At 44.7% G+C, this 20,996-nt stretch overlaps 1 protein-coding gene across 1 annotated transcript in view; it reads left to right on the top strand.

The window, feature by feature from the left end:
- LOC139381805 (G-protein coupled receptor 26-like) overlaps nucleotides 1–20,785 on the top strand; it is an 86,174-nt gene extending 65,389 nt beyond the window's left edge. The window contains exon 3 of the mRNA XM_071125579.1: nucleotides 20,536–20,785. Coding sequence (XP_070981680.1) covers nucleotides 20,536–20,785 — 250 coding nt within the window. The remainder of the gene's footprint in view (nucleotides 1–20,535) is intronic.
- Nucleotides 20,786–20,996: the final 211 nt, after the last annotated feature.

Raw genomic sequence — 20,996 nt, 5'->3', positions numbered from 1 at the left:
CACCAGCCAGCCATAATAACAAGGATCAACAGGATCTATACCACCTGGCAGCCATAATAACAAGGATCAACAGGATCTATACCACCAGCCATAATTACAAGGATCGACAGAATCTATACCACCTGCCAGCCATAATAACAAGGATCACCAGGATCTATACCACCTGGCAGCCATAATAACAAGGATCAACAGGATCTATACCACCAGCCAGCCACAATAACGAGGATCAACAGGATCTATTCCACCAACCAGCCATAATAACAAGGATAAACAGGATCTATACCACCTGCCAGCCATAATAACAAGGATCAACAGGATCTATACCACCTGCCAGCCAAAATAACAAGAATCAACAGGATCTATACCACCTGGCAGCCAGCCATAATAACAAGGATCAACAGGATCTATACCACCTGGCAGCCAGCCATAATAACAAGGATCAACAGGATCAATACCACCTAGCAGCCAGCCATAATAACAAGGATCAACAGGATCTATATCACCTGTCAGCCATAATAACAAGGATCAACAGGATCTATACCACCTGCCAGCCATAATAACAAGGATCAACAGGATCAATACCACCTAGCAGCCAGCCATAATAACAAGGATCAACAGGATCTATATCACCTGTCAGCCATAATAACAAGGATCAACAGGATCTATATCACCTGCAAGCCAGCCAGCCATAATAACAACGATCAACAGGATCTATACCACCAACCATCCATAATAACAAGGTTCAACAGGATCTATACCACCTGGCAGCCATAATAACAAGGATCAACAGGATCTATTCCACCTACCAGCCAGCCATAATAACAAGGATCAACAGGATCTATACCACCCGCCAGCCATAATAACAAGCATCAACAGGATCTATACCACCTGCCAGCCATAATAACAAGGATCAACAGGATCTATACTACCTGACAGCCAGCCAGCCACAATAACAAGGATCAATAGGATCTATTCCACCTGCCATCCAGCCATAATAACAAGGATCAACAGCATCTATACCATCAGCCAGCCATAATAACAAGGATCAACAGGATCTATACCACCTGTCAGCCACAATAACAAGGATCAACAGGATCTATACCACGAACCAGCCATAATAACAAGGATAAACAGGATCTATACCACCTGCCAGCCATAATAACAAGGATCAAGAGGATCTATACCACCTGCCAGCCAAAATAACAAGGATCAACAGGATCTATACCACCTGGCAGCCAGCCATAATAACAAGGATCAACAGGATCTATACCACCTGGCAGCCAGCCATAATAACAAGGATCAATAGGATCTATACCACCTGGCAGCCAGACATAATAACAAGGATCAACAGGATCTATACCACCTGCCAGCCATAATAACAAGGATCAACAGGATCTATACCACCTGCCAGCCATAATAACAAGGATCAACAGGATCTATACCGCCAACCAGCCATAATAACAAGGATCAACAGGATCTATTCCACCAGCCAGCCATAATAACAAGGATCAACAGGATCTATACCACCTGCCAGCCATAATAACAAGGATCAACAGGATCTATATCACCTGCAAGCCAGCCAGCCATAATAACAACGATCAACAGGATCTATACCACCAACCAGCCATAATAACAAGGTTCAACAGGATCTATACCACCTGGCAGCCATAATAACAAGGATCAACAGGATCTATACCACTTACCAGCCCACCATAATAACAAGGATCAACAGGATCTATACCACCTGCCAACCATAATAACAAGGATCAACAGGATCTATACCACCTGCCAGCCATAATAACATGGATCATCAGGATCTATACCACCTGCCAGCCATAATTACAAGGATCAACAGGATCTATACCACCAGCCAGCCATAATAACAAGGATCAACAGGATCTATACCACCTGGCAGCCATAATAACAAGGATCAACAGGATCTATACCACCAGCCATAATTACAAGGATCGACAGAATCTATACCACCTGCCAGCCATAATAACAAGGATCAACAGGATCTATACCACCTGGCAGCCATAATAACAAGGATCAACAGGATCTATACCACCAGCCAGCCACAATAACGAGGATCAACAGGATCTATTCCACCAACCAGCCATAATAACAAGGATAAACAGGATCTATACCACCTGCCAGCCATAATAACAAGGATCAACAGGATCTATACCACCTGCCAGCCAAAATAACAAGAATCAACAGGATCTATACCACCTGGCAGCCAGCCATAATAACAAGGATCAACAGGATCTATACCACCTGGCAGCCAGCCATAATAACAAGGATCAACAGGATCAATACCACCTAGCAGCCAGCCATAATTACAAGGATCAACAGGATCTATATCACCTGTCAGCCATAATAACAAGGATCAACAGGATCTATACCACCTGCCAGCCATAATAACAAGGATCAACAGGATCAATACCACCTAGCAGCCAGCCATAATAACAAGGATCAACAGGATCTATATCACCTGTCAGCCATAATAACAAGGATCAACAGGATCTATATCACCTGCAAGCCAGCCAGCCATAATAACAACGATCAACAGGATCTATACCACCAACCATCCATAATAACAAGGTTCAACAGGATCTATACCACCTGGCAGCCATAATAACAAGGATCAACAGGATCTATTCCACCTACCAGCCAGCCATAATAACAAGGATCAACAGGATCTATACCACCTGCCAGCCATAATAACAAGGATCAACAGGATCTATACCACCTGCCAGCCATAATAACAAGGATCAACAGGATCTATTCCACCTACCAGCCAGCCATAATAACAAGGATCAACAGGATCTATACCACCTGCCAGCCATAATAACAAGGATCAACAGGATCTATACCACCAACCAGCCATAATAACAAGGATCAACAGGATCTATTCCACCAACCAGCCATAATAACAAGGATCAACAGGATCTATACCACCTGCCAGCCATAATAACAAGGATCAACAGGATCTATATAACCTGCAAGCCAGCCAGCCATAATAACAAGGATCAACAGGATCTATACCACCAAAAAGCCTCAATAACAAGGATCAACAGGATCTATATCACCTGCCAGGCATAATAACAAGTATCAACAGGATCTATACCACCTGGCAGCCAGCAATAATAACAAGGATCAACAGGATCTATACCCCATGGCAGCCATAATAGCAAGGATGAACAGGATCTATACCAACTGGCAGCCATAATAACAAGGATCAACAGGATCTATACCACCTGCCAGCCATAATAACAAGGATCAACAGGATCTATACCACCAACCAGCCATAATAACAAGGATCAACAGGATCTATACCACCAGCCAGCCATAATAACAAGGATCAACAGGATCTGTACCACCTGGCAGCCAGCCATAATAACAAGGATCAACAGGATCTATACCACCTGGCAGCCATAATAACAAGGATCAACATGATCTATACCACCTGCCAGCCATAATAACAAGGATCAACAGGATCTATACCACCAGCCAGCCATAATAACAAGGATCAACAGGATCTATACCACCTGCCAGCCATAATAACAAGGATCAACAGGATCTATACCAACTGGCAGCCATAATAACAAGGATCAACAGGATCTATACCACCTGGCAGCCATAATAACAAGGATCAACAGGATCTATACCACCTGGCAGCCAGCCATAATAACAAGGATCAACAGGATCTAAACCACCTGGCAGCCAGCCATAATAACAAGGATCAACAGGATCTATACCACCTGCCAGCCATAATAACAAGGATCAACAGGATCTATACCACCTGCCAGCCATAATAACAAGGATCAACAGGATCTATACCACCTGCCAGCCAGCCAGCCATAATAACAAGGACCAACAGGATCTATACCACCTGGCAGCCAGCCATAATAACAAGGATCAACAGGATCTATACCACCTGGCAGCCAGCCATAATAACAAGGATCAACAGGATCTATACCACCTTGCAGCCATAATAACAAGGATCAACAGGATCTATACCACCTGGCAGCCAGCCATAAAAACAAGGATCAACAGGATCTATACCACCTGGCAGCCATAATAACAAGGATCAACAGGATCTATACCACCTGGCAGCCATAATAACAAGGATCAACAGGATCTATACCACCTGCCAGCCATAATAACAAGGATCAACAGGATCTATACCACCAACCAGCCATAATAACAAGGATCATCAGGATCTATATCACCTGCCAGCCTTAATAACAAGGATCAACAGGATCTATACCACCTGGCAGCCAGCCATAATAACAAGGATCAACAGGATCTATACCACCTGGCAGCCAGCCATAATAACAAGGATCAACAGGATCTATACCACCTGCCAGCCATAATAACAAGGATCAACAGGATCTATACCACCAGCCAGCCATAATAACAAGGATCAACAGGATCTATACCACCTGCCAGCCAGCCAGCCATAATAACAAGGATCAACAGGATCTATACCACCTGGCAGCCAGCCATAATAACAAGGATCAACAGGATCTAAACCACCTGGCAGCCAGCCATAATAACAAGGATCAACAGGATCTATACCACCTGCCAGCCATAATAACAAGGATCAACAGGATCTATACCACCTGCCAGCCATAATAACAAGGATCAACAGGATCTATACCACCTGCCAGCCAGCCAGCCATAATAACAAGGACCAACAGGATCTATACCACCTGGCAGCCAGCCATAATAACAAGGATCAACAGGATCTATACCACCTGGCAGCCAGCCATAATAACAAGGATCAACAGGATCTATACCACCTTGCAGCCATAATAACAAGGATCAACAGGATCTATACCACCTGGCAGCCAGCCATAAAAACAAGGATCAACAGGATCTATACCACCTGGCAGCCATAATAACAAGGATCAACAGGATGTATACCACCTGGCAGCCATAATAACAAGGATCAACAGGATCTATACCACCTGCCAGCCATAATAACAAGGATCAACAGGATCTATACCACCAACCAGCCATAATAACAAGGATCATCAGGATCTATATCACCTGCCAGCCTTAATAACAAGGATCAACAGGATCTATACCACCTGGCAGCCAGCCATAATAACAAGGATCAACAGGATCTATACCACCTGGCAGCCAGCCATAATAACAAGGATCAACAGGATCTATACCACCTGCCAGCCATAATAACAAGGATCAACAGGATCTATACCACCAGCCAGCCATAATAACAAGGATCAACAGGATCTATACCACCTGCCAGCCAGCCAGCCATAATAACAAGGACCAACAGGATCTATACCACCTGGCAGCCATAATAACAAGGATCAACAGGATCTATACCCCCAACCAGCCATAATAACAAGGATCAACAGAATCTATACCACCAGCCAGCCATAATAACAAGGATCAACAGGATCTATATCACCTGCCAGCTATAATAACAAGGATCAACAGGATCTATACCACCTGGCAGCCAGCAATAATAACAAGGATCAACAGGATCTATACCCCTGGCATCCATAATAACACGGATAAACAGGATCTACACCACCTGGCAGCCATAATAACAAGGATCAACAGGATCTATACCACCTGGCAGCCAGCCATAATAACAAGGATCAACAGGATCTATACCACCTGCCAGCAATAATAACAAGGATCAACAGGATCTACACCACCAGCCAGCCATAATAACAAGGATCAACAGGATTTATACCACCTGCCAGCCAGCCAGCCATAATAACAAGGACCAACAGGATCTATACCACCTGGCAGCCGTAATAACAAGAATCAACAGGATCTATACCCCCTGGAAGCCATAATAGCAAGGATAAACAGGATCTATACCACCTGGCAGCCATAATAACAAGGATCAACAGGATCTATACCACCTGCCAGCCATAATAACAAGGATCAACAGGATCTATACCACCAACCAGCCATAATAACACGGATCAACAGGATCTATATCACCTGCCAGCCATAATAACAAGGATCAACAGGATCTATACCACCTGGCAGCCAGCCATAATAACAAGGATCAACAGGATCTATACCACCTGCCAGCCATAATAACAAGGATCAACAGGATCTATACCACCTGCCAGCCATAATAACAAGGATCAACAGGATCTATACCACCAACCGGCCATAATAACAAGTATCAACAGGATCTATACCACCTGGCAGCCATAATAACAAGGATCAACAGGATCTATACCACCTGGCAGCCATAATAACAAGGATCATCAGGATCTATACCACCTGCCAGCTATAATAACAAGGATCAACAGGATCTATACCACCTGCCAGCCATAATAACAAGGATCAACAGGATCTATATCACCTGCCAGCCATAACAACAAGGATCAACAGGATCTATACCACCTGGCAGCCAGCCATATTAACAAGGATCAACAGGATCTATACCACCTGCCAGCCATAATAACAAGGATCAACAGGATCTATACCACCAGCCAGCCATAATAAGAAGGATCAACAGGATCTATACCACCTGGCAGCCATAATAACAATTATCAACAGGATCTATACAACCAACCAGCCATAATAACAATTATCAACAGGATCTATACCACCAACCAGCCATAATAACAATTATCAACAGGATCTATACCACCAACTAGCCATAATAACAAGGATCAACAGGATCTATTCCACCAACCAGCCATAATAACAAGGATCAACAGGATCTATACCACCTGCCAACCAGCCAGCCATAATAACAAGGATCGACAGGATCTATACCACCTGCCAGCCATAATAACAAGGATCAACAGGATCTATACCACCTGCCAGCCATAAAAACAAGGATCAACAGGATCTATACCACCAGCCAGCCATAATAACAAGGATCAACAGGATCTATACCACCTGGCAGCCAGCCAGCCATAATAACAAGGACCAACAGGATCTATACCACCAGCCAGCCAGCCAGCCATAATAACAAGGATCGACAGGATCTATACCACCTGCAAGCCATAATAACAAGGATCAACAGAATCTATACCACCTGCCAGCCATAAAAACAATTATCAACAGGATCTATACCACCAACCAGCCATAATAACAAGGATCAACAGGATCTATTCCACCAACCAGCCATAATAACAAGGATCAACAGGATCTATACCACCTGCCAGCCATAAAAACAAGGATCAACAGGATCTATACCACCAGCCAGCCATAATAACAAGGATCAACAGGATCTATACCACCTGCCAGCCAGCCAGCCATAATAACAAGGATCGACAGGATCTACACCACCTGCTAGCCTTAATAACAAGGATCAACAGGATCTATACCACCTGCCAGCCATAAAAACAAGGATCAACAGGATCTATACCACCAGCCAGCCATAATAACAAGGATCAAAAGGATCTATACCACCTGCCAGCCAGCCAGCCATAATAACAAGGACCAACAGGATCTATACCACCAGCCAGCCAGCCAGCCATAATAACAAGGATTAACAGGATCTATACCACCTGGCAGCCATAATAACAAAGATCATCAGGATCTATACCACCTGCCAGCCATAATAATAAGGATCAACAGGATCTATACCACCTGCCAGCCATAATAACAAGGATCAACAGGATCTATATCACCTGCCAGCCATAACAACAAGGATCAACAGGATCTATACCACCTGGCAGCCAGCCATATTAACAAGGATCAACAGGATCTATACCACCTGGCAGCCAGCCATAATAACAAGGATCAACAGGATCTATACCACCTGCCAGCCATAATAACAAGGATCAACAGGATCTATACCACCAGCCAGCCATAATAAGAAGGATCAACAGGATCTATACCACCTGGCAGCCATAATAACAATTATCAACAGGATCTATACCACCAACCAGCCATAATAACAATTATCAACAGGATCTATACCACCAACCAGCCATAATAACAATTATCAACAGGATCTATACCACCAGCCAGCCATAATAACAAGGATCAACAGGATCTATTCCACCAACCAGCCATAATAACAAGGATCAACAGGATCTATACCACCTGCCAACCAGCCAGACATAATAACAAGGATCGACAGGATCTATACCACCTGCCAGCCATAATAACAAGGATCAACAGGATCTATACCACCTGCCAGCCATAAAAACAAGGATCAACAGGATCTATACCACCAGCCAGCCATAATAACAAGGATCAACAGGATCTATACCACCTGCCAGCCAGCCAGCCATAATAACAAGGACCAACAGGATCTATACCACCAGCCAGCCAGCCAGCCATAATAACAAGGATCGACAGGATCTATACCACCTGCCAGCCATAAAAACAAGGATCAGCAGAATCTATACCACCTGCCAGCCATAAAAACAATTATCAACAGGATCTATACCACCAACCAGCCATAATAACAAGGATCAACAGGATCTATTCCACCAACCAGCCATAATAACAAGGATCAACAGGATCTATACCACCTGCCAACCAGCCAGCCATAATAACAAGGATCGACAGGATCTATACCACCTGCTAGCCATAATAACAAGGATCAACAGGATCTATACCACCTGCCAGCCATAAAAACAAGGATCAACAGGATCTATACCACCAGCCAGCCATAATAACAAGGATCAACAGGATCTATACCACCTGCCAGCCAGCCAGCCATAATAACAAGGATCGACAGGCTCTATACCACCTGCTAGCCATAATAACAAGGATCAACAGGATCTATACCACCTGCCAGCCATAAAAACAAGGATCAACAGGATCTATACCACCAGCCAGCCATAATAACAAGGATCAACAGGATCTATACCACCTGCCAGCCAGCCAGCCATAATAACAAGGACCAACAGGATCTATACCACCAGCCAGCCAGCCAGCCATAATAACAAGGATTAACAGGATCTATACCACCTGCCAGCCATAAAAACAAGGATCAGCAGGATCTATACCACCAGCCAGCCATAATAACAAGGATCAACAGGATCTATACAACCTGCCAGACAGCCAGCCATAATAACAAGGACCAACAGGATCTATACCACCAGCCAGCCAGCCAGCCATAATAACAAGGATCGACAGGATCTATACCACCTGCCAGCCATAATAACAAGGATCAACAGAATCTATACCACCTGCCAGCCATAAAAACAATTATCAACAGGATCTATACCACCAACATGCCATAATAACAAGGATCAACAGGATCTATTCCACCAACCAGCCATAACAACAAGGATCAACAGGATCTATACCACCTGCCAACCAGCCAGCCATAATAACAAGGATCGACAGGATCTATACCACCTGCCAGCCATAATAACAAGGATCAACAGGATCTATACCACCTGCCAGCCATAATAACAAGGATCAACAGGATCTATACCACCAGCCAGCCATAATAACAAGGATCAACAGGATCTATACCACCTGGCAGCCATAATAACAATTATCAACAGGATCTATACCACCAACCAGCCATAATAACAATTATCAACAGGATCTATACCACCAACCAGCCATAATAACAATTATCAACAGGATCTATACCACCAACCAGCCATAATAACAAGGATCAACAGGATCTATTCCACCAACCAGCCATAATAACAAGGATCAACAGGATCTATACCACCTGCCAGCCATAATAACAAGGATCAACAGGATCTATACCACCTGCCAGCCATAAAAACAAGGATCAACAGGATATATACCACCAGCCAGCCATAATAACAAGGATCAACAAAATCTATACCACCTGCCAGCCAGCCAGCCATAATAACAAGGACCAACAGGATCTATACCACCAGCCAGCCAGCCAGCCATAATAACAAGGATCGACAGGATCTATACCACCTGCCAGCCATAATAACAAGGATCAACAGAATCTATACCACCTGCCAGCCATAAAAACAATTATAAACAGGATCTATACCACCAACCAGCCATAATAACAAGGATCAACAGGATCTATTCCACCAACCAGCCATAATAACAAGGATCAACAGGATCTATACCACCTGCCAACCAGCCAGCCATAATAACAAGGATCGACAGGATCTATACCACCTGCTAGCCATAATAACAAGGATCAACAGGATCTATACCACCTGCCAGCCATAAAAACAAGGATCAACAGGATCTATACCACCAGCCAGCCATAATAACAAGGATCAATAGGATCTATACCACCTGCCAGCCAGCCAGCCATAATAACAAGGACCAACAGGATCTATACCACCAGCCAGCCAGCCAGCCATAATAACAAGGATCAACAGGATCTATACCACCTGCCAACCAGCCAGCCATAATAACAAGGATCGACAGGATCTATACCACCTGCTAGCCATAATAACAAGGATCAACAGGATCTATACCACCTGCCAGCCATAAAAACAAGGATCAACAGGATCTATACCACCAGCCAGCCATAATAACAAGGATCGACAGGCTCTATACCACCTGCTAGCCATAATAACAAGGATCAACAGGATCTATACCACCTGCCAGCCATAAAAACAAGGATCAACAGGATCAATACCACCAGCCAGCCATAATAACAAGGATCAACAGGATCTATACCACCTGCCAGCCAGCCAGCCATAATAACAAGGACCAACAGGATCTATACCACCAGCCAGCCAGCCAGCCATAATAACAAGGATTAACAGGATCTATACCACCTGCCAGCCATAAAAACAAGGATCAGCAGGATCTATACCACCAGCCAGCCATAATAACAAGGATCAACAGGATCTACACAACCTGCCAGACAGCCAGCCATAATAACAAGGACCAACAGGATCTATACCACCAGCCAGCCAGCCAGCCATAATAACAAGGATCGACAGGATCTATACCACCTGCCAGCCATAATAACAAGGATCAACAGAATCTATACCACCTGCCAGCCATAAAAACAATTATCAACAGGATCTATACCACCAACCAGCCATAATAACAAGGATCAACAGGATCTATTCCACCAACCAGCCATAATAACAAGGATCAACAGGATCTATACCACCTGCCAACCAGCCAGCCATAATAACAAGGATCGACAGGATCTATACCACCTGCTAGCCATAATAACAAGGATCAACAGGATCTATACCACCTGCCAGCCATAAAAACAAGGATCAACAGGATCTATACCACCAGCCAGCCATAATAACAAGGATCAACAGGTTCTATACCACCTGCCAGCCAGCCAGCCATAATAACACGGACCAACAGGATCTATACCACCAGCCAGCCGACCAGCCATAATAACAAGGATCAACAGGATCTATACCACCTGGCAGCCAGCCATAATATCAAGGATCAACAGGATCTATACCACCTGCCAGCCATAATAACAAGGATCAACAGGATCTATACCACCTGCCAGCCATAATAACAAGGATCAACAGGATCTATACCACCTGGCAGCCATAATAACAATTATCAACAGGATCTATACCACCAACCAGCCATAATAACAATTATCAACAGGATCTATACCACCAACCAGCCATAATAACAATTATCAACAGGATCTATACCACCAACCAGCCATAATAACAAGGATCAACAGGATCTATTCCACCAACCAGCCATAATAACAAGGATCAACAGGATCTATACCACCTGCCAGCCATAATAACAAGGATCAACAGGATCTATACCACCTGCCAGCTATAAAAACAAGGATCAACAGGATCTATACCACCAGCCAGCCATAATAACAAGGATCAACAGGATCTATACCACCTGCCAGCCAGCCAGCCATAATAACAAGGACCAACAGGATCTATACCACCAGCCAGCCAGCCAGCCATAATAACAAGGATCGACAGGATCTATACCACCTGCCAGCCATAATAACAAGGATCAACAGAATCTATACCACCTGCCAGCCATAAAAACAATTATAAACAGGATCTATACCACCAACCAGCCATAATAACAAGGATCAACAGGATCTATTCCACCAACCAGCCATAATAACAAGGATCACCAGGATCTATACCACCTGCCAGCCATAACAACAAGGATCAACAGGATCTATACCACCTGGCAGCCAGCCATATTAACAAGGATCAACAGGATCTATACCACCTGCCAGCCATAATAACAAGGATCAACAGGATCTATACCACCAGCCAGCCATAATAAGAAGGATCAACAGGATCTATACCACCTGGCAGCCATAATAACAATTATCAACAGGATCTATACAACCAACCAGCCATAATAACAATTATCAACAGGATCTATACCACCAACCAGCCATAATAACAATTATCAACAGGATCTATACCACCAACTAGCCATAATAACAAGGATCAACAGGATCTATTCCACCAACCAGCCATAATAACAAGGATCAACAGGATCTATACCACCTGCCAACCAGCCAGCCATAATAACAAGGATCGACAGGATCTATACCACCTGCCAGCCATAATAACAAGGATCAACAGGATCTATACCACCTGCCAGCCATAAAAACAAGGATCAACAGGATCTATACCACCAGCCAGCCATAATAACAAGGATCAACAGGATCTATACCACCTGGCAGCCAGCCAGCCATAATAACAAGGACCAACAGGATCTATACCACCAGCCAGCCAGCCAGCCATAATAACAAGGATCGACAGGATCTATACCACCTGCAAGCCATAATAACAAGGATCAACAGAATCTATACCACCTGCCAGCCATAAAAACAATTATCAACAGGATCTATACCACCAACCAGCCATAATAACAAGGATCAACAGGATCTATTCCACCAACCAGCCATAATAACAAGGATCAACAGGATCTATACCACCTGCCAGCCATAAAAACAAGGATCAACAGGATCTATACCACCAGCCAGCCATAATAACAAGGATCAACAGGATCTATACCACCTGCCAGCCAGCCAGCCATAATAACAAGGATCGACAGGATCTACACCACCTGCTAGCCTTAATAACAAGGATCAACAGGATCTATACCACCTGCCAGCCATAAAAACAAGGATCAACAGGATCTATACCACCAGCCAGCCATAATAACAAGGATCAAAAGGATCTATACCACCTGCCAGCCAGCCAGCCATAATAACAAGGACCAACAGGATCTATACCACCAGCCAGCCAGCCAGCCATAATAACAAGGATTAACAGGATCTATACCACCTGGCAGCCATAATAACAAAGATCATCAGGATCTATACCACCTGCCAGCCATAATAATAAGGATCAACAGGATCTATACCACCTGCCAGCCATAATAACAAGGATCAACAGGATCTATATCACCTGCCAGCCATAACAACAAGGATCAACAGGATCTATACCACCTGGCAGCCAGCCATATTAACAAGGATCAACAGGATCTATACCACCTGGCAGCCAGCCATAATAACAAGGATCAACAGGATCTATACCACCTGCCAGCCATAATAACAAGGATCAACAGGATCTATACCACCAGCCAGCCATAATAAGAAGGATCAACAGGATCTATACCACCTGGCAGCCATAATAACAATTATCAACAGGATCTATACCACCAACCAGCCATAATAACAATTATCAACAGGATCTATACCACCAACCAGCCATAATAACAATTATCAACAGGATCTATACCACCAGCCAGCCATAATAACAAGGATCAACAGGATCTATTCCACCAACCAGCCATAATAACAAGGATCAACAGGATCTATACCACCTGCCAACCAGCCAGACATAATAACAAGGATCGACAGGATCTATACCACCTGCCAGCCATAATAACAAGGATCAACAGGATCTATACCACCTGCCAGCCATAAAAACAAGGATCAACAGGATCTATACCACCAGCCAGCCATAATAACAAGGATCAACAGGATCTATACCACCTGCCAGCCAGCCAGCCATAATAACAAGGACCAACAGGATCTATACCACCAGCCAGCCAGCCAGCCATAATAACAAGGATCGACAGGATCTATACCACCTGCCAGCCATAAAAACAAGGATCAGCAGAATCTATACCACCTGCCAGCCATAAAAACAATTATCAACAGGATCTATACCACCAACCAGCCATAATAACAAGGATCAACAGGATCTATTCCACCAACCAGCCATAATAACAAGGATCAACAGGATCTATACCACCTGCCAACCAGCCAGCCATAATAACAAGGATCGACAGGATCTATACCACCTGCTAGCCATAATAACAAGGATCAACAGGATCTATACCACCTGCCAGCCATAAAAACAAGGATCAACAGGATCTATACCACCAGCCAGCCATAATAACAAGGATCAACAGGATCTATACCACCTGCCAGCCAGCCAGCCATAATAACAAGGATCGACAGGCTCTATACCACCTGCTAGCCATAATAACAAGGATCAACAGGATCTATACCACCTGCCAGCCATAAAAACAAGGATCAACAGGATCTATACCACCAGCCAGCCATAATAACAAGGATCAACAGGATCTATACCACCTGCCAGCCAGCCAGCCATAATAACAAGGACCAACAGGATCTATACCACCAGCCAGCCAGCCAGCCATAATAACAAGGATTAACAGGATCTATACCACCTGCCAGCCATAAAAACAAGGATCAGCAGGATCTATACCACCAGCCAGCCATAATAACAAGGATCAACAGGATCTATACAACCTGCCAGACAGCCAGCCATAATAACAAGGACCAACAGGATCTATACCACCAGCCAGCCAGCCAGCCATAATAACAAGGATCGACAGGATCTATACCACCTGCCAGCCATAATAACAAGGATCAACAGAATCTATACCACCTGCCAGCCATAAAAACAATTATCAACAGGATCTATACCACCAACATGCCATAATAACAAGGATCAACAGGATCTATTCCACCAACCAGCCATAACAACAAGGATCAACAGGATCTATACCACCTGCCAACCAGCCAGCCATAATAACAAGGATCGACAGGATCTATACCACCTGCCAGCCATAATAACAAGGATCAACAGGATCTATACCACCTGCCAGCCATAATAACAAGGATCAACAGGATCTATACCACCAGCCAGCCATAATAACAAGGATCAACAGGATCTATACCACCTGGCAGCCATAATAACAATTATCAACAGGATCTATACCACCAACCAGCCATAATAACAATTATCAACAGGATCTATACCACCAACCAGCCATAATAACAATTATCAACAGGATCTATACCACCAACCAGCCATAATAACAAGGATCAACAGGATCTATTCCACCAACCAGCCATAATAACAAGGATCAACAGGATCTATACCACCTGCCAGCCATAATAACAAGGATCAACAGGATCTATACCACCTGCCAGCCATAAAAACAAGGATCAACAGGATATATACCACCAGCCAGCCATAATAACAAGGATCAACAAAATCTATACCACCTGCCAGCCAGCCAGCCATAATAACAAGGACCAACAGGATCTATACCACCAGCCAGCCAGCCAGCCATAATAACAAGGATCGACAGGATCTATACCACCTGCCAGCCATAATAACAAGGATCAACAGAATCTATACCACCTGCCAGCCATAAAAACAATTATAAACAGGATCTATACCACCAACCAGCCATAATAACAAGGATCAACAGGATCTATTCCACCAACCAGCCATAATAACAAGGATCAACAGGATCTATACCACCTGCCAACCAGCCAGCCATAATAACAAGGATCGACAGGATCTATACCACCTGCTAGCCATAATAACAAGGATCAACAGGATCTATACCACCTGCCAGCCATAAAAACAAGGATCAACAGGATCTATACCACCAGCCAGCCATAATAACAAGGATCAATAGGATCTATACCACCTGCCAGCCAGCCAGCCATAATAACAAGGACCAACAGGATCTATACCACCAGCCAGCCAGCCAGCCATAATAACAAGGATCAACAGGATCTATACCACCTGCCAACCAGCCAGCCATAATAACAAGGATCGACAGGATCTATACCACCTGCTAGCCATAATAACAAGGATCAACAGGATCTATACCACCTGCCAGCCATAAAAACAAGGATCAACAGGATCTATACCACCAGCCAGCCATAATAACAAGGATCGACAGGCTCTATACCACCTGCTAGCCATAATAACAAGGATCAACAGGATCTATACCACCTGCCAGCCATAAAAACAAGGATCAACAGGATCAATACCACCAGCCAGCCATAATAACAAGGATCAACAGGATCTATACCACCTGCCAGCCAGCCAGCCATAATAACAAGGACCAACAGGATCTATACCACCAGCCAGCCAGCCAGCCATAATAACAAGGATTAACAGGATCTATACCACCTGCCAGCCATAAAAACAAGGATCAGCAGGATCTATACCACCAGCCAGCCATAATAACAAGGATCAACAGGATCTACACAACCTGCCAGACAGCCAGCCATAATAACAAGGACCAACAGGATCTATACCACCAGCCAGCCAGCCAGCCATAATAACAAGGATCGACAGGATCTATACCACCTGCCAGCCATAATAACAAGGATCAACAGAATCTATACCACCTGCCAGCCATAAAAACAATTATCAACAGGATCTATACCACCAACCAGCCATAATAACAAGGATCAACAGGATCTATTCCACCAACCAGCCATAATAACAAGGATCAACAGGATCTATACCACCTGCCAACCAGCCAGCCATAATAACAAGGATCGACAGGATCTATACCACCTGCTAGCCATAATAACAAGGATCAACAGGATCTATACCACCTGCCAGCCATAAAAACAAGGATCAACAGGATCTATACCACCAGCCAGCCATAATAACAAGGATCAACAGGTTCTATACCACCTGCCAGCCAGCCAGCCATAATAACACGGACCAACAGGATCTATACCACCAGCCAGCCGACCAGCCATAATAACAAGGATCAACAGGATCTATACCACCTGGCAGCCAGCCATAATATCAAGGATCAACAGGATCTATACCACCTGCCAGCCATAATAACAAGGATCAACAGGATCTATACCACCTGCCAGCCATAATAACAAGGATCAACAGGATCTATACCACCTGGCAGCCATAATAACAATTATCAACAGGATCTATACCACCAACCAGCCATAATAACAATTATCAACAGGATCTATACCACCAACCAGCCATAATAACAATTATCAACAGGATCTATACCACCAACCAGCCATAATAACAAGGATCAACAGGATCTATTCCACCAACCAGCCATAATAACAAGGATCAACAGGATCTATACCACCTGCCAGCCATAATAACAAGGATCAACAGGATCTATACCACCTGCCAGCTATAAAAACAAGGATCAACAGGATCTATACCACCAGCCAGCCATAATAACAAGGATCAACAGGATCTATACCACCTGCCAGCCAGCCAGCCATAATAACAAGGACCAACAGGATCTATACCACCAGCCAGCCAGCCAGCCATAATAACAAGGATCGACAGGATCTATACCACCTGCCAGCCATAATAACAAGGATCAACAGAATCTATACCACCTGCCAGCCATAAAAACAATTATAAACAGGATCTATACCACCAACCAGCCATAATAACAAGGATCAACAGGATCTATTCCACCAACCAGCCATAATAACAAGGATCACCAGGATCTATACCACCTGCCAACCAGCCAGCCATAATAACAAGGATCGACAGGATCTATACCACCTGCTAGCCATAATAACAAGGATCAACAGGATCTATACCACCTGCCAGCCATAAAAACAAGGATCAACAGGATCTATACCACCAGCCAGCCATAATAACAAGGATCAATAGGATCTATACCACCTGCCAGCCAGCCAGCCATAATAACAAGGACCAACAGGATCTATACCACCAGCCAGCCAGCCAGCCATAATAACAAGGATCAACAGGATCTATACCACCTGGCAGCCAGCCATAATATCAAGGATCAACAGGATCTATACCACCAGCCAGCCATAATAACAAGGATCAACAGGATCTATACCACCTGCCAGCCATAATAACAAGGATCAACAGGATCTATACCACCTGCCAGCCATAATAACAAGGATCAACAGGATCTATACCACCTGCCAGCCATAATAACAAGGATCAACAGGATCTATACCACCAGCCAGCCATAATAACAAGGATCAACAGGATCTATACCACCTGCCAGCCATAATAACAAGGATAAACAGGATCTATACCACCTGGCAGCCATAATAACAAGGATCAACAGGATCTATACCACCTGCCAGCCATAATAACAAGGATCAACAGGATCTATACCACCTGCCAGCCAGCCAGCCACAATAACAAGGATCAACAGGATCTATACCATCTGCCAGCCAGCCATAATAACAAGGATCAACAGGATCTATACCACCAACCAGCCATAATAACAAGGATCAACAGGATCTATTCCACCTGCCAGCCATAATAACAAGGATCAACAGGATCTATACAACCTGTCAGCCATAATAACAAGGATCAACAGGATCTATACCGCCTGCCAGCCATAATAACAATAATCAACAGGATCTATACCACCTGGCAGCCAGCCATAATAACAAGGATCAACAGGATCTATACCACCTGGCAGCCAGCCATAATAACAAGGATCAACAGGATCTATACCACCAACCAGCCATAATAACAAGGATCAACAGGATCTATACCACCAACCAGCCATAATAACAAGGATCAACAGGATCTATACCACCAACCAGCCATAATAACAAGGATCAACAGGATCTATACCACCTGGCAGCCAGCCATAACAACAAGGATCAACAGGATCTATACCACCTGCCAGCCATAATAACAAGGATCAACAGGATCTATACCACCTGCCAGTCATAATAACAAGGATCAACAGGATCTATACCACCTGGTAGCCAGCCATAATAACAAGGATCAACAGGATCTATACCACCTGGCAGCCAGCCTTAATAACAAGGATCAACAGGATCTATACCACCTGCCAGCCAGCCATAATAACAAGGATCAACAGGATCTATACAACCTGCCAGCCATAATAACAAGGATCAACAGGATCTATACCACCTGCCAGCCATAATAACAAGGTTCAACAGGATCTATACCACCTGCCAGCCATAATAACAAGGATCAACAGGATCTATACGACCCTCCAGCCATAATAACAAGGATCAACAGGATCTATACCACCTGCCAGCCATAATAACAAGGATCAACAGGATCTATATCACCAGCCATCCATAATAACAAGTGGAAGTGTTTCTGTTCAGAGAATTCTGCTGTGCTGGAAGTGTTTGAGACGGATGATGAGGAAATTATTTCTCAGGGTGGTTGGAAGACTCATAAATCAACAGAACCATGTGTTTTGGTGTACTTTTGACAGCCAGCCACATTTGATATTGCACGGTAATTCGGTCTACAGTAACGTATCCCTGCTGTGTTGTTGGTAACTTACTGTGCTGTTGACTTTCAGGACTACAGAAAGGCACAATATACCCAGGCATCTTCAAATGGAAGATACATATCTAAGTGCTCGATTCAAAGACCTCGATTCAATCTGTAGCGCCAGAAGTTTAAGCCTTATACAGAAATGTCCTGTACATTTCAACCGTGCTACAATGCAGATCTTCTGCGTTATGGAATTAACCAAGCCCTAAGTCTTTTAATCATGAATCTTTACCTGCCCTGTAAGTACATTATCATGAACTGAATAATATGTATTATGTAACAAACAACATAACTAAATGTCTGCTTTGAACTCTGACCTCTTCTGTAGTTGTGGGATGACAATTAGAATGTTGCACTTTGACATCCATAGATAGAGAGATATCTAAGACATCCCTCTTCCCCTCTCCCTCTCCCTCTCCTCCCCTCTCTCCCTCTCCTCCCCTCTCTCCCCCTCTCCTCCCCTCTCTCCCTCTCCTCCCCTCTCTCCCTCTCCTCCCCTCTCTCCTATCTCCCCCTCTCCCTCTCCTCCCCTCTCCTCCCCTCTCTCCCTCTCCTCCCCTCTCTCCCTCTCCTCCTCTCTCTCCCTCTCCTCCCTTCTCTCCCTCTCCTCCCCTCTCTCCCTCTCCTCCCCTCTCTCCCTCTCCTCCCCTCTCTCCCTCTCCTCCTCTCTCTACTTCTCCTCCCTTCTCTCCCTCTCCTCCCCTCTCTCCCTCTCCTCCCCTCTCTCCTCCTCTCTCTCTCTCTCCTCCCTTCTCTCCCTCTCCCTCTCCTCCCCTCTCTCCCTCTCCTCCCCTCTCTCCCCCTCTCCCTCTCCCTCTCCTCCTCTCTCTACTTCTCCTCCCTTCTCTCCCTCTCCTCCCCTCTCTCCCTCTCCTCCCCTCTTCTCTCTCCCTCTCCTCCCTTCTCTCCCTCTCCTCCCCTCTCTCCCTCTCCTACACTCTCTCCCTCTCCTACACTCTCTACCTCTCCTACACTCTCTCCCTTTATCTCTCTCTCATCCCTCTTTCCCGATCCTGTATAGGATTGTGGAGTTATTTCCGTCCGTGCCTATCGACCACCACTGGGGAGTGGTCTCCAAGTGCCTGGCCTACAGCAAGGCGGCCTGCGACCCCTTCGTCTACTCCCTGCTCCGTAACCAGTACAAGAAGACGTGTGGTGACATCATCAACAGGCTGCTGAAGCCCAGCTCTATGAATGCATCTGGACCAGGTCACCACGACAACCATGAGACTAGGGGGAGGAACAACACAGTCCAGACTGCAGCAGACTGAGGCCGGGGGTTGTGTTATTGTCTAAGGGTTGATACTCTATGTTCAGACTGAGGAAGGGGGTTGTGTTACTGTCTAAGGGTTGATACTCTATGTTCAGTCTGATGTATGTGGTACTGTTTCTGTCTAAGGGTTGATACTCTATGTTCAGACTGAGGAAGGGGGTTGTGTTACTGTCTAAGGGTTGATACTCTATGTTCAGTCTGATGTATGT

Source organism: Oncorhynchus clarkii, chromosome 23 (genome assembly GCF_045791955.1).
Source record: "Oncorhynchus clarkii lewisi isolate Uvic-CL-2024 chromosome 23, UVic_Ocla_1.0, whole genome shotgun sequence".
In the NCBI taxonomy this organism is placed as follows: domain Eukaryota; kingdom Metazoa; phylum Chordata; class Actinopteri; order Salmoniformes; family Salmonidae; genus Oncorhynchus; species Oncorhynchus clarkii.
This window is presented reverse-complemented; position numbering and strand designations above follow the sequence as displayed.